Raw genomic sequence first — 23,588 nt, 5'->3', positions numbered from 1 at the left:
GTGAAGCTCTTTGTCTGGAATAAATGTTCCAATTTCTCTGAAATTGTAATTAATAGTTTGTCTGTGGAAATGAGCGTACGGCATTGTGGGCCATCAGTCCCCCATTCGGGGAAGTTCGGCCGCCGAAGGCAAGTACTTATTGCATTCGACGCCACATTTTAGTTCCTGAGAGGGGAAAGTCTCCTGCCCAAGTCGGGAATCGAACCCTGGCCCCTTGGCATGGCATTCCGCCGCGCTGCTCACTCATCTAACGGTGTCGGACAGTTTTTCTGTACATGTACATCAAATCTACCGATTTCCGTCCCATTCAGATAATTTCGTAGTGGTGTGTCCATTTTCTGATTTGTATTTATTTGTTAGTAGATGTATTTGAGGAGTTTTGCATGCTTCTACTAAAAGATCGTTCGAATTAGCTGATGCCATTGCTCCAAAGCATACCCTGATGTACCTGCACAACAGTTAACTCAGCTTGTATAAACTGAGTCATGGACTGTGCGGCTGGTCCCGGCGGAGGTTCGAGTCCTACCTCGAGCATGGGTGTGTGTGTTTGTCCTTAGGATAATATAGGTTAGGTAGTGTAAGCTTAGGGACTGAAGACCTTAGCAGTTAAGTCCCATAAGATTCCCACACTGTTGAACATTTGAACAGATATTCGTTATAGTGTGATACATAAAAGAGCAGTAGTCGATTTTGGTATTCTAGGGTGGGCTCCTTCCAACGCACGAGATAGTATCGCAATTATATTCTCAGCTTTTTCATAAGATTGCAATAAATTGTTTGTCTCAGGAGCCAATGTTAAGCGAGAGTCAAATACCCCAACAAGAAGTGTGGTATGCGATTTTGGTGGGAAAGTTTGTGAATCTAAGAGCATGTTGACTAATTCACAATTGATGTATTGCCTTTTGAAATCGCTACTGTTCATTTTTCAATCGATGTTTCTAAACTATTGTGAGGGAACCATCTCTTTGTGCATTTGGTTCCTTTATCGAAGTCCTCTATATGTTCTTCGTGCAAGAATGTATACAAATGTAATCTGCATATTGTACTATTTGCGTTGGTGGAGATATAACAAACACGTCAAAAAATGTTTTGCATCACCCCAGATTTGTGGTGGTGTTGCTGGTAAGTTCCTATGGGACGAAACTGCTGAGGTCATCCGTCCCTCACCCAAGCTCCTAGAACTCCTGAAGGTAGACGTTGACTGTGGATATTGCCCTTTTACGGTTCAGAGATGTCACTAAACCCGCCCAAAGATGTAAAATACCATGCATGAGGAGCCCCTGTTAGACGGAGAGGGTCCGACAGCCTATCAGTTCCATCCATTCCACTAGGAAGGATGTACACGGCTCGTGTTGTCTGTAGTTCAACCATGCCTAGACGGTCAATGCAGCGGTTCGATCACGTCCACTTTGTTACTTTGTGCCAGGAAGGACTCTGAACAAGGGAAGTGTCCAGGCGTCTCCGAGGGAACCAAAGCGCTGTTGTTCGGACATGGAGGAAATACAGAGAGACAAGAACTGTTGATGACATGCCTCGATCAGGCTGCCCAAGGGCTATTACTTCATTGGATGACCGCTACCCAAGGATTGTGGCTCGAAAAACCCTGACAGCCAACAAGTTGAGTAATGCTTTTCGTGCAGCCACAGGACGTCTTGTTACACTCAAACTGTGCACAACAGCCTGCATGATGCGCAACGTCACTCCCGACGTCCATGGTGAAGTCCATCTTTGCAACCACGACACCATACAGCACGGTACAGATGGGCCCAACAACATGCCGAATGGACCGCTCAAGACTGTCATCACGTTCTCTTCACCGATGAGTATCGCATTTGCCATCTACCAGACAATCGTCGGAGACGTGTTTGGAGGCAACATGGTCAGCCTGAACGCCTTAGACACATTGTCCAGTGAGTGCAGCAAGGTGGAGGCTCCCTGCCGTTTTGGAGTGGCATTACGTGGGGCCGACGTACGCCGCTGGTGCTGATGGAGGGCGCTGTAACGGCTGTAAGATACGTGAATGCCATCTTCCGACCGATAGTGCAACCATATCGGTAGCATCTTGGCGAGACATTCGTCTTCATTGATGACAATTAGCGCCCCCATAGTGCACATCTTGTGAATGACGTCCTTCAGGATAACTACATCGCTCGGCTAGAGTGTCCAGCATGTTCTCCAGACATGAACCCTATGGAACATGCATAGGATAGTTTGAAAAGGGCTATTTATGGACGATGTTTCCCACGAACCGCTTTGAGGGATCTACGTCGAATCGCTGTTGAGGAGTGGGACAATCTGGACCAACAGTGCCTTGATGAACTTGTGGATAGTATGCCACGACGAATACAGGCATGCATCAATACAAGAGGACGTGTTACTGGGTATCAGAGGCACCGGTGTGTACAGAAATCTGGACCACTACGTCTAAAGGTCTCGCTGCATGGTGGTGCATCTTGCAATGTGTGGTTTTCATGAGCAATAAAAAAGGCAGAAATGATATTTACGTTGATCTCTATTCCAATTTCCTGTACAGGTTCCGGAACTCTCGGAACCGAAGTGATTGCAAAAACTTTTTTGATGTGTGTAGTTTCGAGATGTAGTGATCTAGACTAAGGTAGACCAACTCCTTGTGGTAGACGCGTATTTACTAGGTTGCGACCAAAGATTTTATCTTTGTTTATTTATTTAAGAAACTGAAAATTTCTTGTATGAACTTCGTTTTCATGCCAGACCTTTCCAGTTTTTGAGAAATTTGTTTATTAGCGCTTTATCATAAGCTTTATGAATGTCGAAAAATGCAGAAATTACTGTTTCTTTACAAAAGGTTAATGTATTCAGTAGATAACAGAGTTAAGTTATCTATTGTCACTTTTACCTCTCCTGAAATCAAACTGAGGGTGTTCCTAATCTCCATCATTAATCTTTCCAGTGTTGTCCCCATACAAGATGACCATGCTGTTGGTGTATAAGTTTCGACAGCTAGACGACTGTTTTTATTTCCCTTTTGGCTTTAGTGTAGAAGTAACAATAGAGATTGTCCACTCTACAATAAGCTCATCACGGCAGCATATTTGAATGAATATTTGCAGTAAGACATATAAAGGTTCTTGAGATATATGACTGATCGTTGAATAGTGAATGTTCTTTACACCAGGACTTGTATTGGAATTTAAATGAATTGCTTTCTTTATTCTGTGGATAAGAAGCGGAGGAAATGATTATTGTCTGCAATAGTTTGTACGTCATGAAATCAGAACTAAACCTGTACTATCCACAGTGCCGAGCTCATTCTGTCGGTTTACATTAACAGAAAGTTTTATGTTAACTTTGCACGGTTATATCTGTTGCAGACTGTATAGTCAAAATAATTAAATAAAATAACCTAAGATGGTTAAATTTAAGACACTGGAATTCTAGATATAATCATCCATTGTATACCTCATGTTAGGACCACGAGAGTGGAGCAATAGAGGTACATGTAGTTTCTTTCTTCATTCTGGAAAGAGCTGCAGCAAGGTGAGGCTGTGTTGTACTGTGGCTTACTGGCTACTGTGGATATGTAGTATAAGATTTACTGGTACAGTACCTGAACGACTATTAGTGTATATTAATATGGGGTGTGTCCATCTTTCGTCTTTATGACGACGTGAAGTCTGCTAGCGACACATTCAATGATGTGTGTGAATGTGGAGGAATGGCAGCCCATTCTACCTCAAAAGACAAAACTAGAAGAGGGGAATGATGTTGGGCATTGGGGGTGTGGAGCGTTCTAACTGCCACCCCTCCCCCCCCCCCTTCCCCCAAGGTGTTCCATTGGATTCAATTCGGGATCCTGCGCTGAGCACTCCATTTCACGAACGTTGTTTTCACAAATCGTTGCCCCTGATGCTGCTTTATGACAAAGTGTACTGACAAGCTGATGCAGACATCCGTACCGGCCTCTGCTGAAAGCAGTACACACTGTTGTCAAATCTGTTCATATCCTTCCACATTTAGCATTTTCTTAAGCGAAATAGGGGGACCACACCGTAACCACGAAAAACTGCCCTATACCTTCTCCTTACTTCACTATCGTCGCTGCACATGGGGTGGCAGGTAACGTTATGCAGGAATTCGCCAAAGACAAACCCTTCGATCGGATTGCCACAGGGTATAGCGTGATTCTTCTTTCATTGACATCGCTGTTTACACCACCTCAAGAGTCACTTACCGTTCATCACAGAAAAGTGTGGGTTACAAGGAGCTGCGCGTCCATTGTACCCAGTTGTTTCCAAATCCCTATGGACAATCACTGTGATAGCTGGGCCGCTCGCAGCAATTTGGGTCTCACAAATGATTCCTTCCGCTGATTTCACGCGATTTCTTGCTACCACTTGCGCAGTGCCGCAATACTCCACGATCCCCGACCATCAGTACATGAGGTCTGCCTGTTCTTGATGTATCTGTAGTTGCTCCAACGCATTTTCACTTCACAACCACAAGAGCTTACTTGGGCTACTTCAGAAGAGTAGAAGTGTCCTTGATGGATTTATTGCTCAAGTGCCATCTACATCTACGTCTACATCTACATGGATACTCTGCAAATTACACTTATGTGTCTGGCAGAGGGTTCATCGAACGACCTTCACACTAATTCTCTATCGTTCCACTCTCGAACAGCTTGCGGAAATAAATAACTCCTATGCCTTTCCGGGCAAGTTCGGTTTTCCGTTATTTTATTATGATGATCGTTTCTAGCTATGTAGGTCAACTTAAACAAAATATTCCGAGGTGAAAGTTGGTGATTGAAATATCGTAAGAAGATTCCGCTGCAACTAATAAGGCCTTTGTTTTAAAGGTTTCCATCCAAAATCCTGTATCATGTACGAAACACCCCCTCCCCTATTTCGCGATAATACAAAACGTTCTGCTCTTCTTTGAACTTCCTCGATGTACTCCGTGAATACTATCCCACACCGAGCAGCAGTACTCCAAAATCGGACGGACAAGCGCAGTGTTGGCAGTCTCTTTTTTAGATCTGTTACATTTTCTGTGTTCTGCCAATAAAAGGCTGTTTTTGGTTTACCTTCCCCACAATATTTCCTATGCTTTGTCTCCAATTTAAATTCTTTGTAACTGTAATTCCTAGATATTTGGTTGAATTTATGGCCTTAGATTAGACTAACTTATCGTGTAACCGACGTTTAAAGAAATCCTTTTAGCACTCATGTGGATGACCTCACATTTTTCATTACTTAGCGTCAATTGCCAGTTTTCGCACCAGTGAGATATCTTTTTTAAATAGTTTTACACTTTGTTTTGATCTTCTGATGAGTTTACTAAATGATAAACGACAGCACCAGCTGCAAATAACCTAAAACGGCTGCTCAGATTGTCAACTAAATCGTTTACATAGATAACGAACAGCAGTGGCCTATTACGCTGCTTTGAGGAGCGACAGAAATAACATCTCTTTTAATCATTGACTTTCCATCAATTACTACGAACGGTGGCCTCGCTGACAGGAAATCACGAATCGAGCCACACAATTGAGACAATATTCCTTAGACACACAATTTCACTAAAAGCCGCTTGTGTCCTACAATGTCAAAAGCCTTTTGGAAATCTAAAAATACGGAATCGTTTTGAAAGCCGCTGTCAACAGCACTCAACACTTCGTGTGTGTAAAAAGCTATTTGTGTTTCACAAAAAGGATGTTTACTAAATCCGTGTTATCTCTGTGTCATTAGACCGTTCTCTTCGAAGTAATTCACAATGTTCTAAAATCTTGCTGAACATCGAAGTTAATGATATTGGCATGTAATTTAGTGGATTATTCTTACTACCGTTCTTGAATACTGGTGTGACCTGCGCTACTTCCAGTCTTTGGGTACGGATCTTTTTAGCGAGCGAGCGGTTGTATATGTTTAGTCCTCACCGGCCCGTTCGCCTATTACTTCTAGTCTACGGACAACATAATACTCCTCGCCTCCCTTTATACTGGCTGGTCCAACTGTAGTCAATTCCGCATTGCACAGAGATATCCCTATACTCTGACCAGGTACTGTACGTGTGAAATATCAGCCCAGATGATATGGTGAAGCCGTGCAGACTTGCGGGGTGCCCTGACACCTTTGACCAGACAGAGTTTGTGTGAAATACCAGCCTAAGTCGTGAGGGGAAGCCATGCAGCCGCAGCTGTAGACACTGACCGTCGCGGCCGCCGGGCATGGGTATGGGATGTCCGCCCTCGCGCCGCCACGTGATGGTAGGCGCCGGGACGCCGGAGGCGGCGCAGCGCAGCGTCACGTTGTCGCCCTCGCGCGCCACCAGGTCCGAGCTGGTCGGCTGGTCCAGGATGTCGGGCGGCACTGAAACACCACCACTCACATCAGACCGTTGCTAAATACACTACTGGCCACTAAAATTGCTACACCAAGAAGAAATGCAGATGATAAGTGGGTATTTATTGGACAATTATATTATACTAGAACTGACATGTGATTACATTTTCACGCGATTTGGGTGCATACATCCTGAGAAATCAGTACCCAGAACAACCACCTCTGGCCGTAATAACTGCCTTGATACGCCTGGGCATTGAGTTAAACAGAGTTTGGATGGCGTGTACAGGTACAGGTGCCCATGTAGCTACAACACGATACCACGGTTCATCAAGAGTAGTGACTGGCGTATTGTGAGGAGCCAGTTGCTCGGCCACCGTTGACCATACGTGTTCAGTTGGTGAGAGATCTGGAGAATGTGCTGGCCAGGGCAGCAGTCGAACAGTTTCTGTATCCAGCAAGGTCCATACAGGACCTGCAACATGCGATCGTGCATTATCCTGCTGAAATGTAGGGTTTCGCAGGGATCGAATGAAGGGTTGAGCCACAGGTCGTAGCACAACTGAAATGTAACGACCACTCTTCAAAGTGCCGACAATGCGAACAAGAGGTGACCGAAACGTGTAACCAATGGCACACCATACCATCACGCCGGGTGATACGCCAGAATGGCGTTGACGAATACACGCTTCCATTGTGCGTTCACGTCGATGTCGCCAAACACGGATGCGACCATCATGATGCTGTAATCAGAATCTGTATTCATCCGAAAAAATGACGTTTTGCCATTCGTGCACCCAGTTTCGTCGTTGAGTACACCATCGCAGGCGCTCCTGCCTGTGATGCAGCGTCAAGGGTAACAGCAGCCATGGTCTCCGAGCTGATATTCCATGCTACTGCAAACGTCGTCGAACTGTTCGTACAGATGGTTGTTGTCTTGCAAAAGTCCCCATCTGTTGACTCGGGGATCGAGACGTGGCTGCACGATCCGTTACAGCCATGCGGATAAGATGCCTGTAATCTCGACTGCTAGTGATACGAGGCCGTTGGCATCCAGCACGGCGTTCCGTATTACCCTCCTAAAACCACCGATTGTATATTCTGTTAATACTCACTGTTAATAATCGACCAACGCAAGCAGCAATGTAGCGATATCATAAACCGCAATCGCGATAGGCTACAATCTGACCTTTATCAAAGTCGGTAACGTGATGGTACGCATTTTTCCTCCTTACGTGAGGAATCACAACAATGTCTCACCAGCAACGTCGGTCAACTGCTGTTGATGTATGGGAAATCGGTCGGAAACTTTCCTCATGTCAGCACGCTGCATGTGTCACCCCAGCGTCAACCTTGTGTGAATGCTCTGAAAAGCTAGTCATTTGCATGCCACGGCATCCTCTTCCAGTTGGTTAAATTTCGCGTCTGAAGCACGTCATCTTCGTGGTGTAGCAATTTTAATGGCCAGTAGTGTATATAAAATGTTAGCAGTTTCCTATGCCCGAACCAAAAGCATGTGGAATCTCACCTAAATATAATGCAATCTGGGTTGAGACGCGAGTGTATGCTGAGACTTTACAGACGGCAGATGGGCGCGAACACACTCATATTTGTTTTAACGTGCAGCGGGTTGTGGTTTCAAAGATTTGGGACACAGGTAAGCATAGCTGGCGAAGAGGCAGCGGCTGGAACCATCTGCCACACTATGGAGATGACAGTTTCAATATCTGCGATTGGTGGAACCCCGAGGACACGAAGTAATCTGACTGACAGTAGCCTGGAAAGTTATCACCAGTGGATGAAACCTGCTCGGTTCACGATTGCAGGAGGTTGGTACGATCGCGCATCATCGCGCGGTTTCTGAGGCCGAAAATTCATTTCAGGGTTACAAAATACGCTGACGAAAAAAATAGCAGACCAAGAAGGAGTTGTACAACATAACCGAAAGTTGTTGGCGCGCCTCTCCTTCTGAAAGATAACGCCTATTTGGATTTCGTGCTTGTTGCATAAGAGAGGCGCTAGCAGCGCCATTGTGAGAGGGCAGTCAGGTTTGCTTTAAATACATGTATAAATGTCGTGACCATTAGTTACCTTCGATATTGTACTCCGTGTGTTGCTAGTAAAGAATGCCTTTAAGGTGACGAATACGCCATTATTAGCACCTCCTGTAATAGGTCTAAGAGAAGCTGGTTGTCCCTTCTGCGACACTACAGAAAGACTTTGCAGGAATGTAGCCACTCTACACGATTTCTGCCAGCGGTGGTCTCTAGAATGTATCGTCGCAAGAAGGCTGGGCACTGGACAGCCACATGGGGCTACCGAGAGGGAAGACCATCGAGATCGGTGTATGGTTCTGGCGCATCGAACTGCATCTGCAGCACTAATTGGAGCAGTAGTTGACACCACGGTAACGCAACGAACTATTACAAATCGGCTACTTCAAGTCTAGCTCAGAGTCAGATGGCATATAGCTTGCATCCACTGATCCCAAACCATCACCATAGTTGCAACATGCGAGAGCTCAGTGAGGGTCGGGTAGGGTCTTTTCAGATGGAAGTCGGCGCCAGTGATGGCCGTGTGTTGGTTAGAGGAAGGCTACTGCAGAGCCTGCACCCAACGTGTCTGCGTGCTAGAAACACTGGACCTACACCTGATGATATGGTACTGGGTGGTATGTCGCATGACCACAGGTCATTCCAAGCATCCTGAACGCACATTTGGGCCTCAGTCTGGTGATTCGATCTGTTGTGCTACCATTCGTGAACGGTATTCAAAAAAATTGCCCTGAGCAAATGGTTCAAATGGCTCTGAGCACTATGGGACGTAACTTCTCAGGTCAACCGTCCCCTAGAACTTAGAACTACTTAAACCTAACTAACCTAAGGACATTACACACATCCAAGCCCGAGGCAGGTTTCGAAACTGCCACCGTAGCGATCGCGCGGTTCCAGACTGTAGCGCATAGAACCGCTCGGCCACTCCAGCCGGCGAAAGGTATTCCAGGGGATTTTATCCAACAATACAACTCTCTCCCACATATCGGTGTTGTAACCCAACGTGCTCTACAAATTGTCTACATGTTGCCTTGGCCTGCTCAACCACCAAATCTATCTCCAATCGAGCACGTGGGACATCATCGAACGACAACTCCAACGCCACCCACATCCACCAATATCCGTCTCTCTATTGGTCGATCAAGAGCAACAGGCATGGAACTCCATCCCATAAACTGAAGTTCGACACCTGTACAATACAATCCATACAATCCGTGTACGTTTGCATGTTTGCATTCAAAATTCTGGCGGTTACAGCGGTTACTGATGTTCCATCACTTCACCTTTGCAATGGCTTACCTCCCGCTTACTTTAGCCTCTGATCTTGCAATGTTAATCACGTAAATATGTTACGTAGACAAATGTATTCTCTAAATTTTGTTACTCTACATTATTTGTTTGTGATGCGATTATTTTCCTGCCAGTGTACATCCAAAACATCATGAAACAAAAAAAAAATTAGACTAACATTCTGTTAGGGGCATTGCTGTGTTGCTTGGTCCAATCAGATCAAGCCACAGCCTACAACCTAGCAACCCCCTCATCACACAAATACACAGAATGAAAGCTATTGAGTCACCGAATCAGTCTTTACCTGATAATGGCAGTATATTATTGTTTTCAGAGATCACATGGAAAGATGGTTTGGTTTATACTCTCCTAAACAACATATTCAAAAATTTTCAGGATGTAACTTCAACAACTTCTGCTGCTTTCAAAGTAACTGGCTCACATGGAAACAAAAGCAATTATAATGTATTAGGAGGTCACTGCTATTTGTTGATTTTTCAACAGATGGTGCTACAATGTAAACATATTTTAAATCATTAATATTATAACTTGATTTATAGATTTTTCAAGATCATTATCTTGCTTTTATGTGAGACTTACATCTTGTGTCTAAGGTTCAGTCATTCTCTCCTCCTAGATTCACCACTGCATTTATATATTTATCACATAACAAAGAACATTGTGAGATCCAAATGAAATCAGCGACTGATATAAATGACCAGAGTGATGAATAATTGTCTGCATTTTGTTGTAGATGTGAAAATTCCTCTTTATTGATGTTTCAGAGACAGTCATCTATAAATGATGTTTCAGAGACAGTCATCTATAATGGAGAAAGACAAACACTGCTCAGTGGACAAATGACCTACACCAATGTTTACCTGTGCAATAGGCAAGACGGTTCGCAGGCTGATCCTGATGAGGTCTGAGAGTCAGACGAGTGTCGAAAGTTTAGGCGCGTAATTGGGATTGCTCCTTGTTGAATGGAGGAGCTGAACTCCTGGTGAATGGCCACGGTGTACTTTGTAACTTGTTACCAGCGGAAGGATGTGTCAGCACCTGTGGCGCTAATCCACTTGACTTGACAGTAGACAGTCAGCACTGCCCAGCTGGGTTGACCTTGGGTTTTAGATAGGCCTTTCGGCATATATTTCTGGTCAATAGTTATTCTCATACCAGGAAAATCAAGACGAAACAGTTTTTTAGACGCTCTGAAAATAATCGTTTCGTAAAACGAGAATCATGAACATTTACTGATTCATATCTCCACCTAGTTCATAACGTTCTGAGAATATAAACGTTATAAAATCTCGTCAGCTGAATGGGAGGTGAACCATGTAACATCTTTCGATAGATCAATTAATGATATTCACTCAATACAAATCTATGCTTCTAATATAACACATTTTATGACACCTGATGACGGCGTTCGATCACATAAATTGTTGGAAAGTGTTATAAAATCCGGAACAAATATGAGTATGAGGCAACAATAAATCCAAGAACGAAGTGCTCGGATTAAAAAGTGTGCAAGGCAGGCGTGCAGACGTTCATGCCTACAGATCTATCTGTGCAACAAAGGAGCAATAACAGAAATAAATGTTTCGAGACTCAGAGTATCAGTTACAAGTTCTGATGAGACCTTATCAGCCTCAGTGAAAGCGACGAAGAATTCAGAATCTGTTGACTGGGATGAACAATACAATGTGTACACACTATTTCGTAAGTAAACCGCAAAAAACCGGAAGTATTGACGAGTAACAGATAAAACTTAGCGATAAACTTAACATAATAAAGGAAATTGCAAGCAAAATAACACACGACTGGACAAGCAGTGAGAACACAAAAAAAAAAAGATTAGTACAGCAAACGAGGGCAGTCCTCGCCAAAGGAATTCTACTAGTATCAAATGCACGCCACAATTTGAAGAAAAATTTCTGAGAAAGTACTTTTGGATCACAGCATTGTGTGGAGGTTGTAAGTAGGCTGTTTAAGTTTTTATGTTGGTAACGCCACGTAGCGCTCTGTCTGAAAATCACTGGCTGTGCTGCGTGCAGTCTGTGGCTGGTTGGCATTGTTGGAATATTCGCTATTGTTGTGTTGGGCAGTTGGATGTGAACAACGGGTACCGTTATGCAGTTGGAGGTGAGCCGTCAGTAACGGTGGATAGAGACAGATGGCGGAGTTTTGAGAGCGGATGATCTGGAAATGTGTCCATCAGAGACAGTAAATTTGTAAGACCGGATGTCATTATCTGAGATTATATATATATATATATATATATATATATATATATATATATATATAATGACTTTTGAACACTGTTAAGGTAAATACATTGTTTGTTCTCTATCAAAATCTTTCATTTTCTAAGTATGCCTATCAGTAGTTACTGCCTTGTGTAGTTAGAATCTTTTATTTAGTTGGCAGTAGTGGCGCTCGCTGTATTGCAGTAGTTCGAATAACGAAGATTTTTGTGAGGTAAGTGATTCATGAAAGGTATAGGTTATTATTAGTCAGGGCCATTCTTTTGTAGGGATTATTGAAAGTCAGATTGGGTTGCGTTAAGAATACCGTGTGTCAGTTTAGTGTTGATCAGGATAAGTAAAGAGCGAAATGTCTGAGTACGTTCAGTTCTGCTCAGCTGTTTGAAAATCAAATAACTTAATGGGTATCCATGCACAGTAATTCATAAATTTATCCAAGGGGATGTTTCAAGATGAATCAGTCACTGAAGAAATACCGGGAAAGGCGTAAATCTAAATGTATGAAATGTGGTGTTATAGGAGTATGTTGAATGTTAGGTGGAATGGTCAGGTAAGGAATGAGGAAGTTGTCCGCAGATTCGACGAAGATAGGAAATTATGGAAAACATTCACAATGAGAAGCGAGAGGATGACAGGACGTGTGTTGATACATCGGGGAATAACATCAGTGGTAGTAGTGGCATTCGTGTAGGGTGAAAACTGTAGGGAAGACAGAGACTGGAATACAGCCAAGAAATAACTGAGGTCGTAGGGTGCAAGTGCAGCTTTGAAAGGAAGAAGTTGGCACAGGATAGGCAGTCGTTGTGGTCCACATCAAACCATTCATAAGATTGCTGACCCGAACGAAAAGAAGAAAAAACCCCACAACAAATTCCATGGGTCGGTCTTAGGAACAACAGTTTTGATCTAGGGGCAGAGTAAAAATCACAATACGCGCTTGTCGCACTCACCGACAACCTGCATGTAGCCGAGCTGGCTCTTCATGGGGTCGGTGTTGATCTGGCACATGTACCAGCCGCGGTCGGACTCTCGCACGTCGCGGATGTGCAGGAACCAGGTGCGGCGGTCGCTGTGCGTCACGCCGATGCGGTGGTTCTTGGTGATCACGTGCGCCGCGATCGTCAGGATCGTCTGCGTGTCCACCCGCAGCCACGCCACCTGCCCAAAAGGAAAACACACCACTGTTGGAGCGGACCTGTGTGATCATGGGGGCAGTAGCAACTCATGAATTTGTTCGTAAATAAGATACTTCTGTCGGCAGATCTAGTATCAGTACTTCGATAATTTCTCAATTGTTGGAGATATCCTCAGTTTTAATTTACATTATCCCGTTATATCTACAGCAGGTTCCGATGTAACTTAAGGCCTTGAACCATCGGTAGAACTAGAGTAACTGGTGCTCAGAGCCCGACCTCACTCTTTCTCCTATCGCTGTTTTTCCCCTTCCGGCTACATCCAGTGTCCAATTAATCATCATTGCTGCCTAGCTCTTATTTTCGTTTGTTTAGATCAACAGCAGGTAAAAAATAGTACATATTGCGATAATTCTTTTTTTATGACAAACTCGAAATACGGAAATCACACAGTCCTCTTTCCCATTTATTGCACCAATGCCATGATTCCTCCTTCATTGATTTACTATCGACAAACAAAAATCCTCAAAAAGGAAGATAACCAATGCAAAATATAGCTCTTATATTTACGTGGCGTTAGCTCAATTGGCATAACTAAAGTGGTTCTATCTGCCAGCCGAAAATAAGACACACGCCGTCTGTGGCAGAGAGATTTTTACGTCTCATGGGACTATCGTTGAACGTGGTCGTCAAGATATCTTTCATACATGGCCACAGCCTTCCCATTTTTTGCGCCTTCCAATACATTTGCTTGTTCCGCTTCTCCCTCCTTCAGCTTCCCAACACCTGTACCTTTCCCCATCGCCACGTGCACCTACACTCTTGAGGAACTGAACTAAACATATGTAAATCAGTAATGACGTTTTGTGGTGTGGAGTTCGGAGGGAGTCGTTCTGATCCACGATCGCTCAATCGCTACTCGAAGCTTACCAACATTGATCAGTAGGTCAGCCTGGAGAGCAGATAAGCACACTCAGCTCCATATTCTCTAACCATTGTGAGAAATTTGGGGTGGGACGTTGTACTGATGAAGCTACAGGTCATCTGCAGTGTGATATGTACAACCAGACAAGTGGACATTGTCATGTAGTCCGTTGTTGAGTGATTCGTTTATATCAGATGGCCACATTTTATCCCTCGCTAACTTCTAATAGGATCACTATCTCATCTCCTGCCTGAAAGGTGCTCTGTTAAGAAGTAGTATGCATCAAACGGCTCTGAGCGCTACGGGACTTAACATCTGAGGTCATCAGCCCCTAGATTTAGAACTACTTAAACCTAACTAACCTAAGCACATCACACACGACCATGCCCGAGGCAGGATTCGAACCTGCGACCGCAGCAGCAGCGCGGCTCCGGACTAAAGCGCCTAGAACCGCTCGGTCACAGCGGTGGGCAAGTAGTATGCATCTCCTCGAGCGGTTTCCAAAATAGCCGCAGCCTGCCATAACCGTACCATACACGAGTGTACCTACGTACTTAGCGACCCATCGTATCATTCGTTCTATCTCCTTGGACTGAGCGTCCCGTGCCGGTGTTTCGGCGCCCAAGCAGATCTTCCTCCACCGTGATGAGCAGTGAGCAGACGTACAAGTATCGTGCGGTGGGTAGTGTCGCTGTTCACACATTGTTATTGGCTAGAATTCAATTGGGGAGTGCTCTGTAACACTGTAAGCCGTCGCTCCACTGTTATAGTCCATGTTAGTTATTAAAACGCCATTGCTGACAGTAGTTGGCTCCATCGACGGATATTTTCTCGGAATAGAGATACTCATTGTACTTTCCTGACAAAGTATCTTTTGGAAACCCGAGCACTGATTTTGACGTTTTAGTCACCTGTCAAATCTGTATCGTTCGCTACCGCTGCCTCTAATTTTCATAGTAGTTCATGCCTTGCAGAAAATTAACTAACACCAAATCACAGTAAGGCTAAGATTTTACAGTTTCTAACACATACTTCAACAAAATCCGACGTTTTAATTTCACAGAATGGGTTAGGTTAGGTTAGTGTTAAACGTCCCGTCGACAACGAGGTCATTAGAGACGGTGCTCAAGCTCGGGTTAGGGAAGGATTGGGAAGGAAATCGGCCGCGCCCTCTCAAAGAAACCATCCCGGCATTCGCCTGAAACGATTTAGGGAAATCACGGAAAACGTAAATCAGGATGGCTGGAGACGGGATTGAACCGTCGTCCTCACAGAATGGGCATATGATTAGTGGAACTGAACAGTTCATGTTTCTAGGTGTTCAGATAGATAGTAAACTGTCGTGGTAAGCCCACGTTCAGGATCTTGTTCAAAGACTTAATGCTGTCATTTTTACTATTCGAACGGTGATCGTTCGCCACGAAAATAAGTCTACTTTGCTTATTTTCATTCGTTTATGCCGTATCGTATTATATTTTGGGGTGCTCTTCCTATTCTAAAAGGATACTTTTGGCTCAGAAACGGACGGTTCGGGCAATAAATGGTGTAAATTCGTGATCCTCTTTTCGACTCCTATTCACTATTCTGGGTATTTTGACATTGGCCTCTCAATATATATATTCTTTACTGTTCTTGTTAACAACATCAGCTTATTCCCAAGAACAAGCAGCTATCAATTAATTATCGGCAGATATCCAACCTGCATTTGAATCGGTCTTCCGTAACTCCTGTGCAGAAAGATGTGCAGTATACTGCTGCATCCATTTTCCAAAAGCCACCACAAGAATTTAAAAATTTTAGCAGTAATCCACACGCTTTCAAATCGAAAGTTAAGGGTTTCCTCATGGGTCTCTCCTGTTGAGGAGTTCCTTCAAAAATTGAACTAATTCTTATGTTGTTTACTGAAAATAATGGCTTGGCTTTTTTGGGCTCATAGTCTAAACATTTTATTTTTATCTGTTATTACTTTTATGTTGTAATTTCGTGTGCTTATACGTTCCGTGACATTGGAAATTTGCTCCTCAATTTGGTCTTACGGAACTTGACGTGTAAATGAAAAAAAAAAAAATAGATCGTTAAAACACCTTTACCATATGTAATTACAATCCAATGTGAAGCCGATGGCAAAGGGTGTGTACTGTATTGTGTATTGAACCGTTTACCTAGAAACGACGGAGATGCTTCGTCCGGCCATAGCACCTCAGTGTTTCACAACCCCACAACAGGGCACAGCAGTCTACCCACCTCACCGCCGCCCCACACTGAACCCAGGGTTATTGTGCGGTTTGGTCCCCATTGGACCCCCCCCCCCCCCCAATCCACCCCCCCCCCCCCTACCCACCACCCAGGGATTGTCTCATATCAGACGAATGTACCCAAAATGTTTGCGTGGTAGAGTAATTATGGTTTATACATACGTGGAGACAGTGTTTGTGCAGCAATCGCCGGCATAGTGTAACTGACGTGTAATATGGGCAACGAGCCCGCATTCGCGAGGGAGATGGAAAACCGCCTAAAACCCATCCACAAGCTGACTTGCACACCAAACCTCGACGCTAATCCACCGGGTGGATTCGTGCCGGGGCCCATCACGCCTTCCCACTCGGGAAGCAGCGCGTTGGACCGCGTGGCTAGCCGGGTAAGAATGGCAAAGTTTACTAGCTTACTAGCATAGTACCGAATGTTAATGTCCCTTCCGTTCCAAACACGTATGGAGCGCGTGAAGAGTGACTTCTTAAATACCCCTGTGGCTTGACGATGCCTACTGGAGTGACACGAGGAGGGATGGAAAATTACTCTAGATTCTTTTAAAAAATAGGTTCTATTAACTTGTTGGGTTTTGTAGGCTGAACCGTGTCACGATAGACGCGTCACGTGCCTAAATTTGATCTTTGCACAAGCAGGCGGAAGTGTAGGGGTGCGGACATGTTCTTGTGAGTGCGAGGAGAAGTTCCTAGACGGCGTTCGTGTTACTCATGACTTCGCATTGGAGTTTTCAGCCGTTTTCTGCCGCGCTTCTCATGCAGTCAACTGTGCCTTTTCTTTGGATCGGTGACCGCCACAGCCACTGCTCGGCCCACGTTGGCATTTGTGCGCCCGTGCATCGCCCCAGTATTTACTATGTGGTGAGCGGGTTTTTAAGTATTTATTGGTGATTTGTACGCCGCTTGACATTGCAAATTGATTGGAGATCCTCTGATGTTCGTGTGCTACTCAATTCGTTACCCCTTGAAGTGAAATTGGCGAGAGTTTCTTTTGGTCCCTCTGACCAACCGTTTTCTTTTTCAGAGACACTGACTGTTAAAAGCGGTGGTCTGCTCAGACTCTGATTTAAGAGACGACACAGTTCAGCCTAATTGCTGTGTGTGCTTTGAACTTGCGCTGAAGTAAATGTGGGCTTCGTTGTGGCACTGTAAATTCCCCTTTTTTGTTACATGATGAGAGCACATTGCTGTGTAATTTTACTTTTGTATCGTGAGACAGCACCTTAGCCCTTGTGTGTTCACACACGGGGAATTTAAGCTACTGTTTTGGTTCTATTGTTTACTGTATTCCGCTTGGGCGGTGTTGCTTAAGTTGGGTTTGGTAGCCTGTCCGCTCCCTTTGCAGCTGTGATCTTACATAAACCGTTTTATTATAGTGTTGCCTGCCTTTAAAATTTTCGTTGTGTGTTATAGAAAGTCGAGATGAAATCTCAGTGCTCTCCAGGCTGCCCGTGATGTAAGGTGTCCCGACGTTGCTTTTTTTCATTATTATTGCGCTGATACTCCTGATTCTTTCCCGTTTGTAAAACTAAACCACACTTCACAGCTGTGGGACAATAGGAAGTTAGTTTCTGTTTTTTGGTATTATCTCTCAGGGGAACACCTCAGCAATTTAATTTTAAGTTTTGGCGAGAGCTATTAAAGTCTCTTTCTATTGACTAATTTTATTAGCCTTCACTAAATTACTAAATCCTCTAAGTAGGGACTCGCAAGTTATTTGCAAGCAGTATCCTTTGCAGATGCCGTCTTACCAGTATCTTTCCAACAAACCGAAGCATACCTCCCACCTTATCTACGCCCCTACAAACTGTTACGAAAATGTATTTGTACGAGACGACTGATTTCAGGTGTGATTCATCGACGTTGTAGTCCTACGATAAATCTTTTCTGTATTTTTGAAGTACACAATTCTACATTGCAGATAATCTGAAACACGTCAAAAATCTTTTAACTATTTTCGAGCCGTGTATGTTAAGACCCGACTGGATACTTGTGCAGCATTTCAGCAAATAGCAGGGGAGTGCTGAACCTGGAGGATTGTGTACCTGACGTTTCCTGGTCGGAATGACATTGTTGGGCTCACGCACTAGAATCCGCTGTTAGCAGTTCCCGGCATTTTCTTTTGTTTGTATTTTTAGGAGGGATGAGGTTCTGTTTTGTAAGTATTACGATACGAGCTCTACATTTGTAAGGGCTGTATAATATATTACAGCTATTTCGGGGATATTATTAATTCTTCATTTACAGAAATATATGATGAATAAAATTCCGTACATTTTTAAAACTAGTTACATAAAGGGTGGAAGGTTGACCATGGAACTTGCGATATTTTCAGATGGAAGATGTTAAGTGTATTAAAATTTTTCTCTGTCTTTAAATTGAAAATTTGTTTTAATTGCCAGTACCTTCTATTTCTAAATCTTTTAACGTGTATCTGGTTTTCTATAACACTGACTGTTAACATGACCTCATTTGCTGAATATTGATGTGTAGTAGAGTAAGAATGTAACACATAGGCCATTAAATGCAGTTCTGACAAGATTTTCTCTATTGAAATAACCATCAATTTGAATAGAATGTTTGTGCCTGGGTACACGACAGTGTTGCACCCTTGAACAGTTTTTCACATTTGGAAACACCTTACATTTTCGGAGGAATTTTTGGTTATATCATAAAAGTATTGCAATCCACATAAATTGAATGCTATCATCTCATAATGGAATAAGAAAATATATTAAACTTCTTGATGTCTCTCACTTACGTAATTATTAATAACTGCATACTGCATCATCCATGAGAAGTCGAACTTACATTTAATATAGTAGTCCATATCATTAATGTACCACCTGAACATGACTGGTCCGGAAATACTTCCATGGGGCACGTCTGAAGTTTAGTTGTACTTATGTCTATAAATCTTCATCAAAGATGATATACTACATCTTCCTACCAATAAATCCCCAATCTAGTCACAAACTTTGCTTTTAGACCCTCTATAATCGTGCTATCATTTTTATACTGTTACATGTCAGACGTAGTTGATGTGTCATTATATCCACCGTTATTTTCATTTTAATGTTCACAATTCTAGCATATTTTTATACTTTTAATAATTTTGTTTGCTATTATAAGTTTACACACGTCATTCAATCTTCTTTCAAAATAAAACATTTTAAAATCGGTAAACTGTTGACATGTATCAGTGACTCCAGGAAGTTAAAACTTGACACATTCTGGTGTCTAATTTGTCAGTTCATCAAGCATGGCTGACCTCTCCAAGCTGTATTTCATCTTCAGTTTCTCCCCGGAAATAATGAATAAATTTAAAAGCACTATAACATTTCCCTCTTCACCTTACTTGAGTGCCTCAACAATACAGATGCCACACGGTAAGCACAACGATAACGGTGGGGTATCTGTTGAGCGGTCAGATATAATGTGTTTCATGAAGAAGCGCAGCAGTCTGTTTAGTAGTTGCAGTGGCAACAGTCTGGTTGAATGTCTGATCCTGTCCTGCAACGCCAATCACAATAGTCTTGCAGCGCTGCTATTGCGAACGGCTGAAAGCACGGGGAAACTACAGACGTAATTTTTCCCGAGGGTTCGCAGCTCTACTGCATAGTTAACGCAAGATGAGAATAAAGACTTTTGAAATGTGGGGTTATACAAGAATACTTAAGATCTGATGATTAGATCGAATAACTAATGGAAAGGTACTGAATTGAACTGAGGAGACAAGAAATGAGTGGCACAATTTGACTAAAAGAAGCGATCAGTTGATAGGACACATTCTGAGGCATCAAGAGATGACCAATGTAGTGCTGGAGAGAAGCGTGAGGAGTAAAAACCATAGGGGAAGGCAACGAGATTAATACAGTAAGCATATTCAGACGGATGTAAATTGCAGTAATTATTCACAAATGGAGAGGTTTGTACAGGACAGAGTAGCAAGGAGAGCTGCATCAAACCAGTCTTCGGTCAGAAGACCACAATACAACATAACATTTCCTCAGATTACCTAACTTTGCTGAACTAACTTAGCTTCTAAGTCAATGGAATCAAAAGGTACGATCACTTATGGCTTACATTTTGTTACTCACAAAGTGACGAATCAAAACCTATAGGATAATTCCAGTTGACCTACGATCACGAAATTTGACTAGGAGCAAGTTTTCACAGTACAAGTTAAGGTTAAAATCCGAAAATTGTTAGTTTGTAGTCACATCACATGAAAAAAATATTTTTTTGTCATTTACTACCCTGCGTCACAAACAAAATTCAAACAATCAGCATTTCTGCATTCAGGCTGGCTGGGTCGCAAGCATCAGGCAAGGACTAGTCCGCGAAAGTCCGTTTCACACACAACTTGAAACGCCACAGCTACGTGCATTAATCACTCCTGGATATCTGATGATGGATAAATTCCAAAACATCAGTTTTCAAAGATACGTGAGAAGAAACCTTGAAATTCTACGGTCCTTAGGCGGGAGAAGCACTGTTGCCTTCATTTTCAGTATTCTATACAAACTAAAAACACATTTTCACAGTGATATCAAAATCTTTAACGTATTTTTCTATATACCTTTTCGTGATTGCACGGTAATTAATACGTGTTAGGCAGTTTAATGAGCATCGTTGTAATTTTCACTTTTGAAAAATGCGAAGAAGATGTACCGGTATTACAGTCTGTACCCAGATCTGAAGGCAAATGTAGCTCAGTTTGGTGCTCCACAGATTACAGCCCTTGGTGAGAAGACATTGAAGGGAGCAGGGAGCTTTTTAAACCAAACTGAGTTTGGTTTCACTGCCTATAGAGTACATGCTTCCCTACAGTTGTGCATTAGGTTTCACTCTGTTTTCTTATTGTTATGTTCGTTATTTTGTAGGGAAAGTTACGCTTGAAAACTTTTACCTCTAGCGAATAACAGAAGTTTAATGTGTTTTCTTATTCCACTTTTAAATGATGACAATAACCTTTAGTATGCTGCAGTCTTTGTTCTGAAATTAACAAATTTACTCCGGAAAAGTTAGGATCTTCCAAAAGCCAAAAAGTGTTCGAAGGTACAACACAGCCATGTACCCAAGAACAAACATACTATTGAAATTTAAAAATGTTACAATCGAAAAAATCTTGTCGATTTAGTAGTCTATCTGTTACATTCTTATTGTTCTGCACACCAGTAGTCAGTAAATGAGATCAAACTGCGAAGAAGTACGTATTTTCGAATACCAGTCTTATGTTAAATACATTACAAAATAGAAGCTACTGGAAACTGACATGAATTTTCGTTTGCAAGACAGGTAAAATTAAGACATTAATAAAACTTAGTTATTTGCAAATAGCAAAAATTCCTTGGTGAGAAACATTCTTCCGTTTCAAGGTACAAGATGGTGAACGACGGACGAAGTGTGAGTTTACCGTTCACAGGTTATGTAATTAGTTTTAAACAAATATAAAGTTTTACTTGCCATAAAATTCCGTAACTGAAGAATTAACAGTGTCTTCAAAATAGCTTTAATATACGAGGGTCAGTCAAAAAGTAATGCCTCCTATTTTTTTCTACGTTTAATTGTCAGGAAATTTAAATGCAATTACATAGGTTGAAAACCACAACATTGAGGATCATTTTGTCATTTTTCAATGTAATCTCCGCCCATCTCTACAGTTTTGGTCCATCTTTGAACAAGGGCATGTATCCCAGCACGGTAAAAATCACAGCTCTGCTTCCTAAGCCATTGACGCACGGATGTTTTGACGGCCTCCTCATCTTCAAAATGAATCCCACGATGAGCGTCTTTTAGTGGCCCGAACAGATGGAAGTCTGATGGTGCCAGGTCAGGGCTGTATGGGGGATGAGGCAAAACTTCCCATCCAATTTTGACAATCTCGTCAGAGGTGTGACGACTGGTGTGTGGTCTTGCATTGTCATGCAAAAGAAGAACATCTGCCATTGATTTTGTTGGGCGAACTCGCTGAAGACGTGCTTTAAGTTTTTTGAGAGTTGTGACGTATTGAACAGAATTTATTGTGCATCCCTGCTCCAAAAAATCAACCAGAATCACACCCTCTGTATCCCAGAAAACTGTTGCCATAACTTTCCCTGCCGATCGCACAGTTGTGAATTTTTTCTTCCTCGGCGAGCTTGTGTGACGCCACTCCATTGACTGCCTCTTTGATTCGGGTTCAAAAAAATGCACCCATGTTTCGTCCCCGGTCACAATTTTTTTCAGAAACTCATCTCCCTCCAAACGGAAGCGCTGCAAGTGTTGGGAGGCTATTGTTTTCCTTGCCTCTTTATTCTGATCGGTTAACATTCTTGGAACCCACTGTGCACAAACTTTTGAGTACCCCAATTGTTTAATAATCGTGATCACACTGCCTTTACTAAGAGAAATAATGCGACACACTTCATCTGCAGTCACCCGACGGTCACCACGAATGATGTCATCAACTTGCTGAATGTTGTGTGGAGTCACTGCACTCACCGGCCTGCCGCTCCGCTTTTCGTCAGTCAACGGTGTTTGCCCTTCAGCTTCCTTACAACGACGAACCCATCGTCTAACAGTGCTGACATCCACTGTCACAACACCATACACCTTCTTCAGTCTTTCATGAATGCGTATGGGCGTTTCACCTTCTGCATTCAAGAATTCAATCACACAACGCTGTCTCAAACGAACATCGATGTCGGCCATCTTACAAACTTCTGCTGTGCTGCCACCTGTTGACACAGAAAGTTACTACTGCAGTGGATTGCAGAAGAAGGTTTGAGGAATGGCGCCAAATTCAAATTTTTCACTTAACTTAATTTTTTTAAGTAGAAAAAAATGGGAGGCATTACTTTTTGACCGACCCTCGTATCTGTAGTTCTTATATATGTAGAACTCAAAAAGTTTACAAATGCTGCACAAAACACAACACACGTGTAGCAGCACAACAGAATATGCGGGATATTGCCTGTGGTGCTCTTTAGTGCGTGTTCCTTGATGTGATTCTAAAATCAGTCACTAGATTGAAACACCGACCAGGAAGCATCGTGTGCTCCTGGGTATAGTATTCTCAAGGTACAACACTCCCCACTCTTATGAGATTTAACCACGCGACTGTCACATTCTCTCCATAGTGTAATCTACTGTGCTACCGACAAGACTATTCCGATCGGGAGACGTGTGACGTTAATCGTTTTATATTGAATTGTGATAACCACGGAATAAGAGAAGGGATTTGTACGAAAACGTACAACTATTAAATAATCCTCCCGATAAATATTCAGCCGTATGTGGAACCAATTACTATAAATATTTAAAATATTTTTCAAGATTTGACACAGT

The 23,588-nt window shown here is 42.9% G+C and overlaps 1 protein-coding gene across 1 annotated transcript in view; it reads right to left on the bottom strand.

Annotated features, from left to right (window-relative positions):
* LOC126266663 (lachesin-like) overlaps positions 1–23,588 on the bottom strand; it is a 502,722-nt gene that overhangs the window by 112,164 nt on the left and 366,970 nt on the right. The window contains exons 3-4 of the mRNA XM_049971079.1: positions 12,885–13,092; positions 6,192–6,350 (exon numbers count right to left, since the gene is read on the bottom strand). Of these exons, the coding sequence (XP_049827036.1) occupies positions 6,192–6,350; positions 12,885–13,092 (367 nt within the window). The remainder of the gene's footprint in view (positions 1–6,191; positions 6,351–12,884; positions 13,093–23,588) is intronic.

The sequence above is a fragment of the Schistocerca gregaria genome, chromosome 4 (assembly GCF_023897955.1).
Source record: "Schistocerca gregaria isolate iqSchGreg1 chromosome 4, iqSchGreg1.2, whole genome shotgun sequence".
Classification (NCBI taxonomy): Eukaryota; Metazoa; Arthropoda; class Insecta; order Orthoptera; family Acrididae; genus Schistocerca; species Schistocerca gregaria.
Note: the sequence above shows the minus strand (reverse complement) of the source record. Positions and strands in the feature narration are given on the sequence as shown.